The 20,774-nt window shown below is 46.2% G+C and overlaps 2 protein-coding genes across 3 annotated transcripts; one reads left to right on the top strand and one right to left on the bottom strand.

Moving 5' to 3' along the window:
- Positions 1–932: 932 nt before the first annotated feature.
- On the bottom strand, positions 933–6,338 carry LOC103642367 (tubulin beta-7 chain). Its single transcript, XM_008665656.2, has 6 exons — positions 6,288–6,338; positions 4,991–5,116; positions 4,763–4,807; positions 1,713–2,031; positions 1,396–1,431; positions 933–1,006 (listed from the first exon to the last, which is right to left on the bottom strand). The coding sequence occupies exons 1-6, from the start codon at positions 6,336–6,338 to the stop codon at positions 933–935; spliced, it is 651 nt and encodes a 216-aa protein (XP_008663878.2).
- Positions 3,800–9,420, top strand: LOC100275707 (uncharacterized). 2 transcript variants are annotated; one of them, XM_008663486.4, is made up of 3 exons: positions 3,800–4,174; positions 5,444–5,532; positions 7,542–9,420. In XM_008663486.4, exon 3 carries the CDS (start codon positions 7,558–7,560, stop codon positions 9,151–9,153), a length of 1,596 nt encoding a protein of 531 aa, XP_008661708.1. In that variant the 5' UTR covers positions 3,800–4,174; positions 5,444–5,532; positions 7,542–7,557; the 3' UTR covers positions 9,154–9,420. The 2 variants fall into 2 exon arrangements, with proteins under 2 accessions (XP_008661708.1, NP_001143204.1); NM_001149732.1 differs by lacking the exon at positions 5,444–5,532 and having other exon boundaries at positions 3,830–4,174; positions 7,542–9,418.
- The last annotated feature ends 11,354 nt before the right edge of the window (positions 9,421–20,774 follow it).

The raw sequence follows: 20,774 nt of genomic DNA, 5'->3' as shown, positions 1-20,774 counted from the left end.
GCCCCACAAGTCAGAGCTCCAACGGTCGAACCCCAACGGTCCGCTGACGTGGCTGGCGCACCGGACAGTGTCCGGTGGCGCACCGGGCTGTCCCGTGCGCCATGCGACAGCAGCCTTCCAACGACTATTTTTGGTGGTTAGGGCTATAAATACCCCAACCACCCCACATTCAATGGCATCCAAGTTTCTACACTTCTACACCTTACAAGAGCTATAGCATTCAATACAAGACACACCAAAGAGATCAAATCCTCTCCCAACTCCACACAAAGCTTTAGTAATTAGAGAGAGATATTTGTTGTGTTCATTTGAGCTCTTGCGCTTGGATTGCTTCTTTTCTTTCTCATTCTTCTTGTGATCATACTCAATTGTAACCAAGGCAAGAGACACCAATTGTGTGGTGGTCCTTGCGGGAACTTCATGTTCCGTTTGATTGAGAAGAGAAGCTCACTCGGTCTAAGTGATCGTTTGAGAGAGGGAAAGGGTTGAAAGAGACTCGGTCTTTGTGACCACCTCAACGGGGAGTAGGTTTGCAAGAACCGAACCTCGGTAAAACAAATCATCGTGTCTCGCTCTTCATTTGCTCACGATTTGTTTTGCACCCTCTCTCTCGGACTCGTTTATATTTCTAACGCGAATCCGGCTTGTAGTTGTGCTTAAGTTTATAAATTTCAGATTCGCCCTATTCACCCCCTCTAGGCGACTTTCAACGACGCCAGCGTTGCTCTTGGCCGGGTTGAGCGTGCGCTCGTTGACCCAGCCCTTGTAGACCCGGCCGAAGCCGCCCTCCCCGAGCACCATCTTCGGCTTGAACCCGCACGTGGGGCCCGCGGCTCGGCGAGCGTGAACTCCCTCAGCTTTGGCGCTTGCAGGACCCGCCCGACGACCGGGCCCGGGCACGAAGCACCGTCTATGTCGCCTCCCATCTCTCGCTACTTCGCCCTGCTGCCGTCGTCGCTCGGCTTCGGCGGCGGCGCCCATGCCGTCATCCCCTTCGGCGGCGTTCCTGCATGAGCCACCAGCAACAGTCAGACGTCGGTCCAACTCGAACCATCACGGCTCATCACATCGGCACCTTAAAATAGGGGAGAGCACACAAACAGCAATACCTACACAATGCACAAGCAACAGGCAAGCCCACCATGCCTCCACCAACGATAGAAACGTCTAGCACATCGAGCGGATCCTTCAGGGCAACAACCTTCTCGGTGTGATCCTACACATTAATTGAGAAAGAGAGAGTAGCAGGGCACGCGCTGGAACCGTAACTCCGCACGGAGCAATCACAGGTGGGCACCCTAAACGACGCCATTCCCCTGGAGGTCTAAACCCTACACGGCAACAGGAGGCAGAGTGTTCGGGGTGAGTACCTGCGGGCTGGGCGTCCCGCTGAACCTGTACCTCCTCCCAGCGAGTGACAGACCTGGAACCCTGCAGTATAAGGGAGAAATGCATCATACTCGAACACTAAAGGCTGTCAAGCGTCTAGCGCAACAATCGTTGAGAGGTACGAGAACTGCATGCTCATCGCAATTCGTCGAAATGTCACGAATCGCTTAGATCTAGGCGAAATTGTTCAGATCTGCAGGCTTAGCGCAAGCGCAATGGCACATAAACCTTAGATCCAGAAGGGCTCGTGTCTCCATAACCCCGGAGGGGAAAGGGGGGAAAACATCGGATCCGGTGGGATAGATCAGATAGACAATACATACCTTGGAGGCAGTCACAGCTCTCGGCCTCCTTGCACACGACGTCGAGCACGGAGTCGATGAGCTCGGCGCCCTCAGTGTAGTGGCCCTTGGCCCAGTTGTTGCTAGTGCCGGACTGGCCGAAGACGAAATTGTCGAGGCGGAAGATCTGGCCGAAGGGACCCGAGCGCACGGAGTCCATGGTGCCGGGCTCGAGGTCCATGAGGACGGTGCGCGGGACAAAGCGGCCACCGCTGGCCTCGTTGTAGTAGATGTTGATGCGCTTGAGCTGGAGGTCAGAGTCGCCGACGTACTTTCCGGTGTGGTCGATGCCGTGCTCGAGCTGGAGGTCGGATTCGTGGGGGAGAGGAGGAGGAGGTGGTGGCGGCGCAGCGGACGCGCGGAACCGAGGAGGTGGTGGCGTAGTGAGGGGGAGAGGAGGAGGAGGTGGCGTAGGGGCGCGAACGCGCGGTGCGAGATTTTAGGGCACAGGGCCGCGGACGCAGGCGGAACCGTGCACCATCAGTAGTGTGGACGCCTACACTCTGTTCTTAAGGAGTAGTAGAGATATACAAAATGTGTCTTATATTGTTATAAGAAAATGTTTCATAATCCATTTGTAATCCTAGCCATACATAAATTTTGTTATTTTAATTTAGCTGTTTCACTACTACATTACAACCATCAGTATCATGCAGACTTCGATATATGCCACGATTTGCATGGTCTTATCATTGAAGAGCACGTGCCACACCTGCCGGTAGAAGTTCCCTCGTACATTGTCAGTCATCAGGCATGCACCACCATACACGCTTGCTTAAATAAAAAAGGCAAGTGTATGTGTTTGCGAAGAGAATTAAAGGCATGCCGGCACAAAAGCTACCCCGACAATGGTGAGTGGTCATTGCTGTCGGTCCTCCTCTGCGTTACCTATGGCGCCAAGATGACGCCATAGTCCTTGATATAGTAGTCGTCAGACGCACACGACATGACGAGTACCGATGACTCTTGGCTGGGCTGCCAAACAAAGTGCACCCCGGGCTCATCAGCGAGGTAGTACACCTAGCCGTTGCAACGAAGTGCACCCCAGGCTCATCAGCGAGGTAGTACACCTAGCCGTTGCACCACCGGATGTGCTACTCCTCTACATACATCTTGTTCGAGGACACTCACACAACGTCAGCAACGACCGTCGTCCCAGCGCACAAGAATTCATGGCCGGTCAGTAATGACTTACGTGGCAGGTTGAGCTTCAGGTGGATGATGAGCTGGACGGCGTGACGGCGCCGTTGTCGGATGCGGTGCCCAGAACAACCCGAGAGTCGCCGGCGTTAGCGACGACCATGAGGTCCCCTGTTTGAAGATGGACAACGCGGTGCAGCCGCTCTGGACCGCGTCCAAGCAGCGGCTGCGCCGGAGCTTGCCGAACACAGCGACGTATGCGGCCACGTAGTACTGCTTCCAGAGGTCGAACTGGCAGTCGCCAAGCTTTTTCTCGTCGTCGATTAGCGACGCCAACGCGAGCGCTTCCTGCCAGTAGTGTTTGTTCGGGGTTTCCAAGTAAGAAATATAGATTCATCTTTGGCGTTGGTTTATGAAAATACCTCACAAGTCAGATTCATGGAAAAAATATTACGGAGAATAAATGTCACACATACAAAAGTTTAAGTTGAAAACATTATTCAAACAAAAGAAATTGCATGCAAGTCTCTTCTTTAAATACTACTCCCTACATCCAAAAATATAATTCAGGAATCTCGTTGATAATTATTTACTACTACACATTGTGCAAGGGTAGCAGATGGGCTTTGGGAGAGATGTAGTGGATATTTTTACTGTAACAGATATTGATATATACACACATGTGGTATAGTGGTAGCTACAAGCACATTTGCTTGAGGGGTGGTAGGTTCGAATCCCATTGGGGGCCATATTTGTGCTTTTTTAATTTAATTTTAGCTAGATGTGAGAGTGGGAATGGGAATGGGCTTTTGCGGGAAGCGGGAATAAGAAAAACAAGGGGAGGGGAATGAGAACGACACACTACAGAATGACAGCCTACCCCTCGTCCGGACCGTCTTGCAGTGCAACGACCATACGGACCCCTGTGGTCGGACCCACAGCGCAGAACCGGCACGGATCCTTTCCCCAATCCCATCCATAATCCATCGGCCACGAGCTGATGCGCAAGCGCCGCCGACCTCCCCACCTCGGCTTCTGTCTATCCCTCGACAAACCGACCTCTCCCGCCGCCGACCGCCGTCGATCTACCGATCGGCCGGACGAAAGACCCACCTCTCCCCAAAATAGGCGGCTGAGACATACGTTCCTATCTCCCCTTCGCTGCCGGAGAAAAGCCTCGCAGCCTGCCCCTCCCTCACCTTCACCTCGATTTCTCTGGGCCTCCGAACCCCGCCGACAGGAGCGTTCCAGCATCTCCTATCCCGTGCCGCGTACGTCTGCACGGATTAGCGTTCCTTCTATTGGTAAGGATTTGTCTGTTTTGCACGCCCCTTAATCTCAGATCCAACCTAACTTTCGTTGCGATTTGAGCAAGGGTATCTTCCCATCGCCTCATGTTCTCTTGTGTTTAGCCTCAGTGACCCTGCGTCATCACCCTCGTCCTCCTCCCAGTCCCCTCCACCGAGTGGGAGGCGACAGCTCCGAGTCCTAGCTCGTGCGGCACCGTCCGTGGAGCGCGGCTCCGGTGGCCCCACGTGTGGAAGGAGCGCGGGCTCCAACGTCCTGACGTATACTCATCCTCGTCCGCTATTTCAAACTCCACCCTAGACATAGCCTACCGGCCATAGCCTAAGTACCCCGAAAGCCGAGCACATCGGCGAGCAGTAACCTGCTGCGGTCTGCGGAGCTCGCTCCAAGAGAATTGCATATTTGGGACTCCAAACATCGCGCTTCACAGTCTTGCCATCTGAATCATTTGCTTAAAAAACACGGGACTCAGAATATCTTTTATTTAATTACAACACCATTTGACGTAATTTTTCCTTTTTCCTTTTTTTTTTCTGGTATTTGGAGCCTAAATAGACGAATATAAATTCTTGTTGGGGATATACCTCCAATTCCTCTCCTCCTCCCAACAACAATCTGGTTGATCTGTTCTGCCAAAGAAAACCCCCAAAAAACACTGAACCAGATAATCCAATCCCTTAGAAACTCACTCAGATCGATCGCTGCTGTCTCGTTTGCCAGACACCACCAACAGCAAAAACCGTGGCCTGCAACCTGGCTCATTGCGCCGCCACAAAACGTCTGTCATGTCCTGCATGAGGAAGGTGGCTCACCCCTCGCTCCGCGTCCGTGGCCGTGTTCGTCTCCATCTCCTCCATGAGGAAGGTGGCAGCCGGCAGCCTGCGGCTGCAGTGGCAGGCGTGCTGCAAGCCTTTGGTGGCGCCGTTGCGGCCGATTTTCTACCGGGGAGCGCAATTTCGTATATTCAGGCCCTAAATACAAGGAACAAAATAAAAAAAGAAGAAAACACGACAAATGTCATTGTAATCAAATAGAAGATATTGCGATTCCCATTTTTGCGAAGCAAATGATTCGGTTGGCAAAACTGTGAAGCGCGATGTTTCGAGTCCCAAATTTGCAATCATCTCGCTCCCGATAGGATTAGGAATATAGAATTGGTGGGATAATTATTTTGTGGGATAAAGAGGTCCGTATTTTCTTTTCGCCTTTGCTCCCCATTCTTCTTAACTGTGAACCCTCTTTCCATCCCTCATTTCCCTATGCAGGGGCAGAACTAGAGAAAAATTGAGGGGAGGGGGTGCAACACATCTTTCATGCCATGTACATTCATAGAAAACTGGAATCCTATAAAAAGGTATACTAACGGTGTTCACAATAACTATAAAAATTCGTTTATTGATGACAATATTTTTCTAACGGTGTACCGACATAAAAATACCAACAATACTAGCTTGATACGAAAACTGAATGTACAATGTTCAAGAAATAGTGTTACTTAATTGAGCCATGAGCACACTTTTAGCAACAATAACTAAAACATAAGCGATAATGATGTGCATCAACAATGAGCAATACTGATGAGAGTATAAAGATGTCAACACTGGTAAAATGCATGACCCAAGAAGAATAGACAATTCAATTTCTAAGCAAAAAAAAAAGAAACGGGGCTCATTAAAAAGACTAGCATTATCTGGTAAAGATCAAATCTTTGTTGCTTGCTGCAATAAATAATTAAATATCAATAATATTTTAGTTAAGAACTTAATAGCCTAACCTTACAATCTTGACAATTGATCAAAAATTCTAAAATCGAAACTCAATTTAGCCACGTAATTAACTTGATGGGAATTAGAATAAAAGTGGTAATCTTTTAGTTTTCTTTCCTGCTTTTCTTTGTTATCAATATTGGGGAAAGACACTAGTAAAACAACACTGGAACAAAGGATTCACGGTCTGATGGAATGCTGGAGAATGGAGACGAGCTACCATCTTGCCGAGTTGGACAGTCCCTGGGTGGTAGTCGTGGCCTGCCAAGGCGCTGGCAAGGCAGTAGACTGCTTTGCCGTTATGCTGCTGTAGTGTTATTTAATATGGCTAGCTGCTGAACACCTGGAGGTGGATGCATGAGGTGCAGAAGATGGGAGGCAAAGGTTCTGGCATCCTGGAGTGCGTGTCTAGTGCGGCAGTAGGCGGACGGACGGGTATGGTTAGCGAGGGAAGATGAAGTGATCGATTCCTATTTGCAGTTTTCCGGATGAGTGGTGGCATCAATTTCATACCCCATAGGACATAAACAACTTAGGACATAAAAAAAAAAAATTTCGCGAAAGGGCCTCTAGCTGAGTTGGTTAGGTGGTCTGAGTAGCACTCCTCAGGTCCTGGGTTCGACTTCCCGTGGGAGCGAATTTCAGGCTGTGGTTAAAAAAATCCCCTCGTCTGTCCCATGCCAAAGCACGGGTCTAAGGCTCAGCCCCGGTCGTGGTCTAAGGCTCAGCTCCGTCCGGATGAGTGGTGGCATCAATTTCATACCCCATAGGACATAAACAACTCAGACCACATATCTATTTCTACAGTTTTGTCCCATATCAGTGACACATAGGACATAAACAACTTAACATAAATTGATGCATGCAGTTGAGTAGCTGGTGTCGTTATTCATTACATAGTTTAACTAGTGGTGGATTTTGTTGCAGTTGATTGATACTACTTATTATGATACTTTCATGGATATTTATTAATACTTTAGCCAATTAGTGTACAAACATTTTGAGGTCATCTCATACCCCAGTTGCGCTTTATGCAATCATTTTTTTGAACGTAATCATATGTTTTTTTTGAACGTAATCGCTTTATGCAATCATGACAGAACAGAAGCGTTCTATTGTCCATATTAATCTTCTGCATTATTTTCTGTTTTTGTTGAAATAGGCACAAGGTATGTCCATACTGTACCTAGTCACGAGATATGATACCTTTCGCTAGAGTGGCAGTGATGAATTAGCACATCTACTATAATATTGATTCCACCAGGCCAGATGCCACTGTTTAGCTGTGGGCACGAAATAGTACCTCTTCAGCTATAGCAAAGAATAATATATAAATTTGGCAAATTAGATGTGATTGTATTAAAGGGAACCCCAAGTTAATATGGCATGATTATGATAGTAGTATTTAGTTTGTTGGATGGTTGAAACAACGTTTCATGTTGTTGTATAGGAAATGATATCTTAGTTGTGACATCCTGTTGGTTTAGGTGTTTTACATTCCTGTTGCATAATATTTGCTACCGATGTCACTGCATGTTTCACACTTGCATTTATTTGCTTCGTGCTCTGAACCCTTTATCTTTGTTTTGGTTTGCAGGTAAGTAGGTCACATAATGTCTTCTGAAGATAAAGCAATGGCTAATCGTGTCACTTCACACTCGCCAAAAGCTATGGTGTCGGAACCAGATCCCAACAGGATGATGATGTTTAGATCAAATATGGAGTATTCACAAACAAATGGCCAGACAAATGCTGTTCTTGGTCCTGTGGCTATCTTTTGGGACATTGAGAACTGTCCTGTTCCATGTGATGTACGGCCAGAAGATGTTGCTGGCAATGTTAGGATGGCTTTGCGCATGCATCCTGTTGTTAGGGGTGCGGTGACAATGCTGTCTGCTTATGGAGATTTCAATGCTTTCCCAAGGAGACTCCGGGAGGGATGCCAGAGAACTGGAGTCAAACTTGTTGATGTTCCTAATGGACGGAAAGATGCTGCTGATAAGGCTATACTGGTTGATATGTTCCTTTTTGCACTTGACAATCACCCACCATCATCCATTATGCTCATATCTGGTGATGTGGACTTCGCTCCGGCATTGCATATACTTGGCCAGCGTGGATACACCATTGTCATTGCTATTCCGTCTTCAGTTACCGTCTCATCAGCTCTGAGCAGTGCTGGGAGTTTCGTGTGGGACTGGCCTAGCCTTGCCCGTGGTGAAGGTGTTGTGATCCCTAGGTCCTTGGTGCGCCGTCTGGCTGATTATCCATGTTATGTCAACAGTGGGAATATGGGACAGTTCCCTGATAATCAGAATGAAGAGGAGGCCATTGTATATACCGGAACATCAAGGAATGAATATGGTGGCAGACCTCCCGTCAATCAAATGTATTGTTATAACACTTCCCAGACAACTAGAGAACCAAGCAAAGCTTTGTATACTGTTGAAGATGTGAACTGTGGTACATCATCAAGGCCTCATAATTTATCATGTCGTCAGAGTGAAAGTCCTGAGACAGACCAAGGTTTGACAGATGAGCAGTCATGGTGGGTTCGTCCTGGTGATCTTCAAGGATTGAAGGGTCAACTAATACGTCTGTTTGAATTATCTGGAGGATGTGTCCCACTTGTTCGTATTCCCTCAGAGTATCTAAAACTCTTTGGCAGACATTTATATGTATCAGAATATGGAGCTGTTAAGCTTGTTCATCTTTTCGAGAAGCTGGCCGACTCTTTTGTTGTCGTTGGTAAGGGTCATAAAAAGATGATCTGTCTCTGCAATTCTGGTGATAGGAACCTGAAGAATTATCCAAGTACGCCAATCATTCTGACGAAGAAAAACAGAGGAAATTCTGCTCTTGAAGAAAGCACGATAGGAGCATGTCAGCAATTAGGCAGCTCATCAGATGAATTATCAGAGGATGAACCAATTATCAACCCAGATATAAATGTTGCATGTGTGTTCAATGAGCATCTAGACAGCTTCAGAAGGGAGATTCAGGAGCTCCTTGTTTGCTACTCCTGCCCTGTTCCGCTTGGTAATTTTGAGAGTTTATATGAGCAACGGTATAAGAAGATCATTGACTATGAGAGCTTAGGAGTCACCGGTCTGGAGGAGCTAGTTGAGAAGGTGAAAGACGTGGTAGATTTGCACGAGGACCAAACCAGCAAAAGCAAGTTCCTTATTGCAAACTACACAACCGGTTAGGCTCTTTCTGTTGTCTTGATGTCCTAGTTCAGCTCCTAAAGTACTTCAGCTCGTGTTTCCTTAACATGTGTCACACAGGGTCGGCATCTTTTTTTACCGTGCCGGTATGATAAGTGTGAATGGCATAGTAAGTATTTGTAATGGCTTCCCTCATGCCTCAGCTAATCTGTGCAAACAGGGAGTTGTTTCTTGTATGCAAAAAGATGATTATACTAAAGAACAGTGACCATTTATTTGGCAAATACATCTAATTCCAGTTCAAGTCAATGATTGCTTTGTTGCTTCAGAGGTTAGACTGTGAATAGCGTTTTTGTTTAAATGGCTTACTGGATTGAAAGGATGATCGGTTTATTGCCATTGTCCTACTGTGAGCATCGTCACCACGCTTGCACCAATCCATTAGTTGCAGATTTCTTTTTATGATAACACGATTTCAGCCAATGTTTGTTCGCTTGTAAATACATTCATTGGTGGTTTAGGTGGAGGCAACCTTAGATTTGATCAGTGTAGAATGTAGTGGAGACAATGGACATTTGATACTATACAATAGCATTGGAGAAACCCTGTTCTCTTCGTTACGTGGGCTCACATGTTGATCTCATTTTCTCTTCTCTTCGTTTTCCCTCCAACTGCTCGTTCAGCACTAATCTATGTCTGTGGTAGCGGTTGGGTATAATTTTTATGGACGGTTTTTGTTTATCAAACGAAAATGGTCCTTTCAATCAAGGATCTGCTAGTCCATTTAACTCAAGGATCTGCTAGTGGAAACACATTTTTACATGGCGTTTTCTTTAGTAACCGTCAGTAGACATCATATATTTTTACCGTCGGTTTCTCGTGAAAACCACCAGAAAAAATATACGATTTCTACTAATAGTTTTCTTTAAAACCCACCAGTAGAATTTTTTTTTAGTTTTTCAAATGACGTCGTTTTGGAAAAATCAATCAAAATAAAAGTTGTAGATCTCTATGAAACTTTGTAGTTTTCAACTTTTTCATTGAAATCATTTGGGCTATTAAAATTAGATCTGAAAATAAATTTTAAAATACAAATTTTGCAAACAGCCTCTGATATAAAAAGTACCAAAATAAAATTTGTAGAACTCTAAAAATTATGAAACTTTGTAGTTGACAAGGTTTTCATTTGAATTCGTTTACAACCTCAAACAAATAATTTACACTCGGTTTGTTCTAATATGTTGGCAAAAAAATTGCTATCTAGACACAAGCTAAGTGATGGGTGGAGTGGTAGAGGGGGCTATGCACGAGGGTGAGATTGGCGGGTTCAAGTACTCGCAGTCGCGTAGCGTGCGAATTTTTTACTCGTATGTGAAAAAATTATTTCTACTGATCTCTAACACTAGATGTTCTTCTTTATACTAGTTGTATGCTCGCCTATCGCGTGCATGAAGGTTAAGAGTAAGTACAATATGCTGATGTAGGTGAACGGTAAGAGATGACATATCAGATTGGTGGTGATGTAAACAAAGAGAAATGGAAAGAGAGAAAAACATGTTGCTCACTAGTAAGCTAGCTAAGAGTAGGCTATATATGAACTCTAAGAGTATGTGAAAAAATTATTTCTACTGATCTCTAACACTGGATGTTCTTCTTTATACTAGTGGTATGCTCGCCTATCGCGTGCAAAAGTTAGTGTAAATAAGTTTTCAACCACCACTAATAGAGCTTCTTTATACTAGTTGTATGCTCGCCTATCGCGTGCATGGAGGTTAAGAGTAAGTACAATATGCTGATGTAGGTGAACGGTAAGAGATGACACATCAGATTGGTGGTGATGTAAACAAAGAGAAATGGAAAGAAAGAAAAACATGTTGCTCACTAGCAAGCTAGCCAAGAGTAGGCTATATATGAACTCTAAGACTCTGTGAGAGAAAGAGGTGGACCAAATATTAAATGTGTAGCTTGTATCATGAAATAGTTATTGTATAAATAGACTTTTAGTTGACTATATATGACATGTCAACATCATAAAGCTCAATATGGGCTATAATATTAAACTTGCTCTAAGACACTCATTGGTGGCAACGACTAATATGCAAGCAGTCATTAGGTGCAAGCGTGCAAGGAGCTCTCTTGGTCCGTTTGATCTAGATCCAACTGTATGTGTAATCGTGGTTTGTTAGGGGCTTTTTTTTATAAAACTATACGAGGTGGTGGTGGGAGGATTTAAATGCTAAATATAGAATACGATTAGATCTAGATCTAAAGGACCAAAATACCTGCTTGCACGCTTGCATATAATGGCTGCTTGCATATTAGTCGTTGCCCTCATTGGTAGGATGTTGCATATTTAGCTCCTCTGCGAAAATAGTACCTTTTTCATGAAAAGTCTCTAAAGGACCACCCCAATTGGTTGGGAATACATCTATTTTCATGAGAGAGGAGAACTGGAGAGAGCAAGAGAAGCCTATTTTTTTGGCAGTGGCTTTGCTCAATTAGAAAAGTAGAGAGAAATAAGGTTGAGAAAGGAGATCTGCTGAAATTGTTTTTTTACCTTATTTTCCTACATGACAGATTTTAGAAAAAAAGAGTGGAGTTGCTCTAAGGCTACATGCTTCCACTTTGTAGTTACAGAAGAACAATGGTTAGCATGTCAAAATGTTCTTTTAAAACTATTCTCCAATTAGGATTTTGTTTTCAAAAGGACAAACAAATAGTTCTGTAAAATAAAAATAAAGTAAAGTACTTGGTACAACTTTTTCTCTCTAAACGCTCGGGGATATGTGCGTTGCTTCAACGCTTACCGTCTGCCGTGGCGTCTTACAATAGGACAATACCCGAAGGAATTTCCACCAGTCACATTCATGCCACCAGGTGTCTTGTTAGGCTATTTCCAGTCCACTGTATCATACTCATTTAGTATATTCTACATAAGTATTTTTGATGATGTGGCAAGAGTGAGGAAAGAGAAAAAAGTTGTATCTTAAGGGAGATATAGCTTGTGCACGAGATTTAGACATTAAAACTTTAATCATACAAGTGACCCACATCTCATACTCTCATATATGTTATTATGTAATGTTCTATAGAGGATACAAATAATCTATAATACTATGCATTTAAATAGTTGTATCTTATGTAATTTCATATGACATGGCGGCTTTGGATACATAGAGTGGGAATAGCCAATTAAACTATTCCTTATTTACAAAGGAGGTATGTGGGTTTAATGGCCCACTAAGATTCAATGACCGATGGGGCTTTTCATGTTGAGAAGTTACCTAGAAGCTCAAACAAACATGGCCTTAATAAACCCAACAGTTTATGGCCTTATTGAGGGGTGTTTCAACCATGAGAAGGGTCACAAGTCTAAGTTAATTAACGCTAAGGCCGTGATTAGCCACCCAACCAACTATCGGTCAAGGTAAACCCAGTGCACTTTCTGAAGACTAGGATCTAGTCGCCGTTACTTCCAACAATGTCACTATCATACCTCCTATCTCCTTGCCTATTTCAAACTGTACTATATAATGCAAAACAGTGCTTTGTATGGCCATATGCATGCTCTGCTAAGCACAACCTAAGGTGCTAATGTCATCGTCACCGACATCCCTAGAGGAGATCTATGTATGTCTGCTTCATGTTGTAGGATCAGTGAGGTGACCAGTGAGGTGAATGCGAGCCACTAAAAATTCTCATCTAGCAAGTACGTGACTTTGATCCCAAAGTTCACCCCGAAAGCCCTCGAGGTACTCATAGTAGTAAAATAGGATGTAACACAAACCAGTGTCATTTGTATGCACAAAAAACCCTAAGAATTGCAAACCTAACTTCCCGAAAGTATCAGTGTCAAAATCACAAGGAAGTCCAAGCGGCAGTGCCGACCCGAGGTCCGGTAGTGCTGTGCACACGACCGATAGTTCCAAGGAAGCAAAAAATGCCCAGAATGATTTCAAATTTCAGAGGAAATTTTGCGCGTGGTAAAAGAAGTTCTCTGATAAAGTATGAACCCGAACAAACAAGAAATCAAATCGCTGATCAGAAATCCTGAGAGTGATGGGGTTTTGTTACACTACAACACTTATAGCCTTCTATGATGAATAGTCGATGACAATATAGTAATTCGTCATTAGATCATCTTGTTTATGATGATTTTTAGAAGATGGCTCAGTATGGTGATTGTTGGAACTCGCTAACTCGTGGTCAACTGAGCCCGAACAGTGGAAAACAGGAAGAGATTTGATGCCTAGTTACACAAAGTATTAGGGCGATAGTGATTTTCTTTCGTCCCCCGCAATGGTGCTGTACGACGGTATTTATAGGTAACCGAGGGTCGGCCTTGCCCCATCAAAGACGATTATACCCTCAGTTACCTACGTTATCCCCGAAATATTCTCGCTTGGGGGTTATGGTGGGTCATTACATCGTAATTAATTACAAACATGGGCTGACCTATTAACAACTCTGCCCCCATAGTGGCCTATAGGTGGGATCTTGTAGCATGGGCCGACTATACATGGGCCCCTTATTACAATTAGTAGCAGGTTACAATGCATGGTCTTTGCAATCTAGATTATCTGCCATCGGAATTCTCGATGGTCTTCGCTTTGGCCTGTCTAGGTGGAGGGAGCGCTCGAGTCTTCGCTCGCGCTCTCTCTGTGCATTTCAAAATGTAGCCCACTCTTCAGGCCTTCGCGCCCTCCAGTCTTGAAGCCTCTAACATCGTAGATTCCCGAGCGAGGGGGCGTTGCGCCTTCGCCCCAACATTTGCCCTCCGAGGGACCAGTTAGACTAAGTTAGCTGGTGCCGAAGTCTATCGTAATATGGCGAAAATGCTGCCCTCGCTCGAAGTGGTCCCGCGGGGGTTTTTGAAATGCGAACGTTGATGAGACGTTTTACTGTGGGACCATTGATTTCCCAAGGCGCTGTCCCTAGCCTATAAAAAGCTGGGAGTGGGCCGGAACTTTTCACCTGTTTGAGCGCACGCTGAAGAAACCCTAGTTTTTTCCTCTGCTTGCTTGCCCTCTTTTGCTCTCGCTTTGCTGGAGATCTGGCCCGCGTTAAGCAGACTGCCCGCCACCGCCGATGATACGTCACCATGCCGTCTTATTCCTCGTCGTCTCTATCGCGACCGCATCCTAGGCCACGCCGTCATTTGAGAAGATGATTAGTGATTCGGCGGTGATAGTGGACCTATAGCCCAGGCATACGGTCGAGTTCGAGACCTCGAGGATTTACTCGGGCCGCGTGCTGGAGATGCAACGACTAGGTTATTTTGGAAACGGAGTTGGGCGGGCTCCAGGGGCTGAAGATCTCCCTGAGCTAGAAGGGGAGTTGGTTGTATTTGAGGTTTTTTTGCTGCTGGTCTTCGTTTACCGGCACATTGTTTCGTAGTTGAAGTTATGCGGAGGTTTGAGGTGCAAATTCATCAATTGACACCGAATGCTATGGCTGCGCTAGCGAAGTATGTGTGGGCTATGTCCTCATATGGTGGAGAACCGTCTGTTGAGGTCTTCGTGAAAAATTATTGTCTGCACTGGCAGAAGAGGAAGATAGGTGGCTTGATTGCTTAGTTTGGGTCTTGCACCTTCACGCCGATGTGACGGAACCTCCCAAGTCATTAGGCCCACCTACAGTTGTCCTTGTTCAACGGACCTTGGACAACCCTGTAGATGCACATAATCACTCGACAAGTTCGGTATCTGTATCCTTTTCCTCGCCCAAGAGCGTTTCACCCGTCATGCAGATATTACAACACATCGGAGGAACGAATAAGCGGAAACGATAACTTAATTTACATTCATCAAAATATAGAGGGAGTGTTATAGTTATTACAAAACCAGGGTATATGAGTGCATAAGTATTATTATTAAAAACTTGGGAGGCAAAAACCCCTCCCGCATAAAAGTATATTGTTTTTCAAAAGGGAGGCCAACATCCTCCTGCAACCACTTCACTGTTGAGGTTTGTCCTTGGGCACCACCTTAGAGCAAAAACAACAAAAGTCTGTTGTTTCCTCACCTACAACAACATGGGTTCAAAAACATTGAGTACGAAGTGTACTTTCGCAAGTCTTACCCGTCAAAAGAAAAGACTCTTAAGGACATGCAGGCTTAAGGGAGTCAAGGTAAGGCTTAACCAAGAATCAAGACTCTGTTTGCAAAAATGCTTACTAATAGTGGATCCTTAAAAAATCCAGTTTTATTAGCAAGTTAAGTCATTACCTGTCACTAGAGTTCTTTCTACCCTAGTTCAAGCACTTGGCCTATACTAGCCATCCTTTTATCAACCCTTTTTAGTTCACTGGAATGCTACGTGTAGGGCAGTGACCAAATCTTCATGTCCGAGAAGTAACAGCGATCCGAATCGATTAATACCCAGCTGGGGATCTCCAATCACGCGAATATGTAGCACCTAACCCTTGCATATGTCAACTCGCCACCGGGTTTCTTGAGACCAGACCGGGTTCACGCTAATCGAGAGTACAGTTACACCACCGTCCAGCCTCTTGCCACGGAGGGTACACGCTACTCTCGCCATCTCTCCACTCCCATTGCGTGTTAGCCTTTCTGGTATTAGTCTGCCCGAGGCAAAGCTTACCCATGATGAGGCATGTGACCAGTTAAAAGGTCCTCAATCATCAAGCCTACATCGACACGGTCCTTAATTGACTCAGACGGAGACACTACACTGAGACTCTCTTCTCGTGCAAGTCACCCGTCCGGTCTCAGCTTTATCATTTCAAACCCAAAGTTTGGTACCTGGCAGAGGTACATCTTTTCTGATGTTGAACCCATCACGACCATGATGGATCCACCATCAAGTTTATTTTTGAAAACATCCCATCCACTATGAAGCATCACCTTTGTTTTAAACCAAAACATTTGTTTTTATAATAGCAGGACTAAGCATTAGAAAACCTTTTAATAAATCAGGTGATCAAGTAATAGTAAACAGTTTCAAGGAAGTGCAGCAATTGGTTTAGCACACAACTCTTATCACCTAATGCATCATAAAAGGTGATAAAGGTTTAAAACAGCAAGGAGGTGGCAAATGCACCGGAGCTTGCCTTGTTTTGTAGGAGAGTTGGGCTCTATTCCACAAATATCAAAATAAAAACAGTTCCCGGCAGGTGGATTTTCTGTTGATGGAGCAGTCTCCTCTTCTTCAACAGTCACTTCTTCTTCGTTTTCTATATATAACCATATATAACCATGAATGCTCATGTGATGCTTATGAAAATGCAATGGTAATAAAGTTACACCAAGTTGTATCTTGAATACAACTTTCCTTCACGGTGTACGAGGGAAACTATGGTCTTCTAGGTCAATACCCTAGTAGGGTTAGACAGTTTTACCCTAAGGAGCTAGGGTTTTTGGTTTAGGCATCAAACAATGTCCAAAGAAAGTCAAACTTCACTCATGGGATCTAAATATCATATTAGGCTTATCCAAAAAGTTTGGTGATTTTTGGAGGTATTAAATAGTTTCTAAAGTTCCAAAATTATAGGTTTTGGCCCTTTTAAATACTAACTAATTCCTGGTTTGGGCTAAAAATCTTGGAACTATTTTTATTAATTACTAAAGAAATTTAGGAATCCAACAAAATTGGTCTCATATTTTTACCATTTTTCTATGATTTCCTATGAATTTCCTAAGTCTGGTAGAAAAAGAAAAAGGAAAAAGGTGAATAGTACTGGGCTGAAACTAGCCCAAGCCGGCCCACGCACAGGCGAAAGCGCGCCCGCGCGCGACCGCGGTGTTCACTTTGCGCAGAGGACCTTAGCCTTTCAAATAACTAGTAAGGAATCCCGCGCACTATTCACACAGGTCACTGACAATTTGCGTTGAGGCCCCTCACTTTATATTCCTTCGCGAATTGAGGTCCCTGACTGAGGACGGCGGAGCAGTGGCTCCAGCGAGCCAGTACTGGCCGGAAAACGCAACGACCGACGCTTTGGTGTGGCTAACACCTAATTCAACCCTTAATGATCATTACCCCTCAATCAATTGCAAAGTTCTAGCTCCTAATCTCTCTGTCCACGGTGATAGCACGAACTACGGATGAATCGAGGCGTTCCCGATGATCTAGCGTGGTCTAGTTCAATTGGCCAGGTCGAGAAGCATCAAGAGCACACAAGAGTGCTAAAACAAGAGCTGGGAGCGCGTGATCGGACCTGTGGAGAGCTGGCCACGACGAGCTCACACACGACAGAGTTCTAACTGATTTGGGGGAACTTCAAAATTAGAGCGCTCTGGTGGACAATCTGAGGCACGGGCGGGTGCGTTGGGTGTGTGATTACTTAGCGGAGCTCACTGGGGCGACAATTTATAGGTGCCATCGGCGGTGGCGGCTAATTTTGAGAAGACGCGCGGCGCCCAGAGAGAGGGACTGAGTCACTGGCGCCGTGATTCGTGGCTTTTACTGGGGCAGTGGCTTAGGCGATGAACGAGCTACCTAGAGCGGATTATTGCGACGTGGTAAGGCATCGAGGAATGTAGCCTGGTCAGATAACGGTGAACTCCGGTGATGCCAGCGCGATTAACCACGGCGGAACACGGCGATCGGTCCGGCCAGCGACCGGATTCACCCCACACTGGATATTCTCACCAAGCCCGATGTTATCCACTCTTCCTGTGGCACGAATCTCCCAGGCGAGCGCGAATTGCGACGGCGGATCACCGGCGGCACAGGGTGATGAATCTTGGGATCTTTTTCAGCTAATGTACAATAGGATTCTCATTCAGAGCGCCTGACAGACCAATATATAGGGCCCAGATCTCAGATTTTTACATGACAACTTGTTAATCCACCAGTAACAAAGTTGTTGCCCTATAATCCAGCTAAAATCTTGCTATAGCAACCATAGTCAAACAATCACCAGATCATGGTCGAAATTTTTGTCTAGTGAATGCACTCTAAGTGTAACAAACACATGATATGCCAATGCTCATGATATTATGCTCAAGTTTTAGTGATAGTAACACCAGGGGTGTTACAACCGAGGACTGGAAAGACATCGGCTGAAGTTATTGAGATTGTTCCATGTGCAAAGAATAAGTGGGGTAACTGGTGGGAGTTCTGGTTTTATGTGGCGCCTGGCAACGTCGAAGGGTTGCCTAGTTTGCCCCCTGCTACCTTGTGCTCTCATTATTATATAGCGTTCCCACAGTTCAAGGTGATGAAAGGGGATCAGGATGAGTAGGCCTTCTGCTACGTAGCCCGCATGAGTAGTGGTAGTGATTTGGTGGAAGGGTTTGTTGCTTGCAGAGTGTGGCCTTTGGCGCACGGGTGGGTTTTGGGCAAAATTATACCTTGCCGCATGGTCCCTACCTATAGGGGGACTCCACTAATGTTGGTGATGATCGAGGCAAGCAAGTGAAGGCCCGGGCCAACGAGGGCACCTCAAAAGGGAAGGCTCCAGTTGTGGCCACCCGGAAGAGGAAATTAGGTATGGGGGACGATGAGACTGGGCCGAGGGCATCTGGGATTTTTGTTGAGGAGTTAATGGGGACGTGAGCGGTTCCTGGGGAAGTGATGTCTTCGCCCGAACTCCTAGAAACTTCTTCGCGCATGCTAAGGGTTACTGGGGGCCGATGGCATAGGAATGACCCTATACCCTAGGCCATTGGCAATGATTTTTTACATCCCGTTTGGCTCATGATCTGAGATTTTTTTCTTACAGAAGAAATATTGGTGCTATTGTGTCAGTAGTGATGGAGAAATATCGCCAGGATGCTCAATGGAAGAAGCGTAAGGCCCCCTTTGGCTGGTGGACCCACACCAAGAAGCTAAGCTGGCACGAGCCGGCGTGAAGGGTGCCACACCGTATGCAGCGATGCCTCCTCCCGCAGCGCCCGCTGTCGCTGCAAGATTGCCCTCGCCACCACTCGTGACGGAAACAATGGTGTCGAGGACCGGTGGGGCAGGCCAGGAGTTGTTAGTAGATGACTACCTGGTGGGAGGTGTTACCATGTTTGACGCCTAGGCTAGGCTGCCGCCTGCTGGTGAGTTGGATTACTTGATTCTTCTTAGCTAGGTGATTCCACTTTTCTAACTTAGTTGTGATGTAGGGGTGGAGGCTGGGCAGCTGGCGGTTGTTCTGTCGACTATGCATGCCAGCCTGGTGGGTACAACGAAGGGCGACATGGGTACCTCGCAGGACCCATGGTCGAAATTTTACGCCCTCGCTGGAGGCGGAGGCGAACTTGCCTCGACCGCCGCCGCCACCGCTGGCGTAGCTGCGTCTGCCATACAACAGCTGCGATTTGTGAGTTTGTGTATTTATTTATTCATATATATGATAGTTTTGTTCTGTTGTACTTAGTTTGGATATTTGATGTCAGGTGACGGCCTTCGCTGACAAGGTTGCTTCAGGGGCGCTGACCTCGTAGTTTGTTTCCGAGAGGAAACGACTCGAGGGTAGGATTGAGCACCTTCGAACACAGCACACTGAGGCTATTAGGGATAAGTCACCGGCCGAAAATAAGAGCCGGAACCTCCTCAAGAAGGTGACAACATTGGAGAAGGAGGACCTCGGCCGCCGACTTGCTGATGAACGAGAGGACGCAGAGAACGCCCGCGCGGAGGCTCAGGCTGCCTGCAAGCGTGCCGCTGACTTGGTGCTGGAGGTGAAGAATATGCGCGGCCACCGCGAGAGGACATAATCTTCCACCCGTGCTAGGGTCGAACGGGCGCACAAGCTTTTCATGGATGCGTACCGTGACCTTGGAGCGCAAACTGCCCCTTTTGACAAATCGGAGGAGGAGGTGGGCACTCGCTTTCTGGGTGGCTGCAAGATGAGCTAGAGTCGCTCCCGTCTATTGTGATGGGTCTCATGTCCTATGTGTCTGTCGTCACTTGCGAAGGGGCTGTGAATGCTTTGTCCCGAGAGGGATGCAGGCATTTCGAGGTCTTCAACCGAGCGAACGAGGACTTTGATTGTGGTGTGTTCCAGATTGAAGATGACGTGCTAAAGCACTCTGCTGGGGCCCTTTATGATAGGATGTGGGGCCCTCATGGTCGCGACATCGTCTGGGAGAGGGCAGATCGAGCGCTGGCGCAGGTATGTTATGGGTTTGGTGAGGGCTGTTGTGTGTTCGTTGTTTTGAAATATTGTTGTGCTGTCTTCGCAGGCGATGAACAATGAAGATGTGGAGGACCTCGTCGGCCTTGACAGCTTGGTGACCTAGAGGGATGCTTCGGCGGAGGTGGGAGCCGAAGAGCAAACCATGCTCCAAGGAGGTGTCGCTGATGGTCCTGCGACGACAGACGCTTTGGAGCAGGTTGAGAGAGTGTAATAGGGGATAGACTGATAGTTTTCATTTTGTATGATACTAAAGATCGGTTGCTGCATAGGTTCCGGCATCTGAGCCTGCGCAAGCAAACCCTGATGATGACATGAATGATGATATTTTGATGGATGGAAATGCAGTGTCTCTTTGTAACAACGCGTTTGGGGAATCTGATGTTGGGTCGTGGTCTTCGGAGGGTGGAAAGTTAGGGAGCCCTTTTTCTTGGATAGATGACAAATCCTCAGAGGATGATTTAGATTATTTTGCGGCATTGGATTAACTACAGTGGAGTCTCCGTTGAGGGTCACCCCCTGCAAAGCGCCGGTGACTTCGGATGGTGCACTCCTAGGTGACCCACGAGGGCGA

The sequence above is a fragment of the Zea mays genome, chromosome 10, assembly GCF_902167145.1.
Source record: "Zea mays cultivar B73 chromosome 10, Zm-B73-REFERENCE-NAM-5.0, whole genome shotgun sequence".
NCBI lineage: Eukaryota > Viridiplantae > Streptophyta > Magnoliopsida > Poales > Poaceae > Zea > Zea mays.
This window is presented reverse-complemented; position numbering and strand designations above follow the sequence as displayed.

Excerpts from the sequence above, each read along its gene's own strand:
- LOC103642367 (XM_008665656.2), bottom strand. The coding sequence starts at position 6,338 with ATGCCAGAACCTTTGCCTCCCATCTTCTGCACCTCATGCATCCACCTC. Across the intron at positions 5,117-6,287 it reads CCTCATGCATCCACCTCCAG|AAAATCGGCCGCAACGGCGC; the intron begins GTGTTCAGCAGC and ends GCTCCCCGGTAG. Across the intron at positions 4,808-4,990 it reads CCACGGACGCGGAGCGAGGG|AACAGATCAACCAGATTGTT; the intron begins GTGAGCCACCTT and ends TTTCTTTGGCAG.
- LOC100275707 (XM_008663486.4), top strand. The coding sequence starts at position 7,558 with ATGTCTTCTGAAGATAAAGCAATGGCTAATCGTGTCACTTCACACTCG.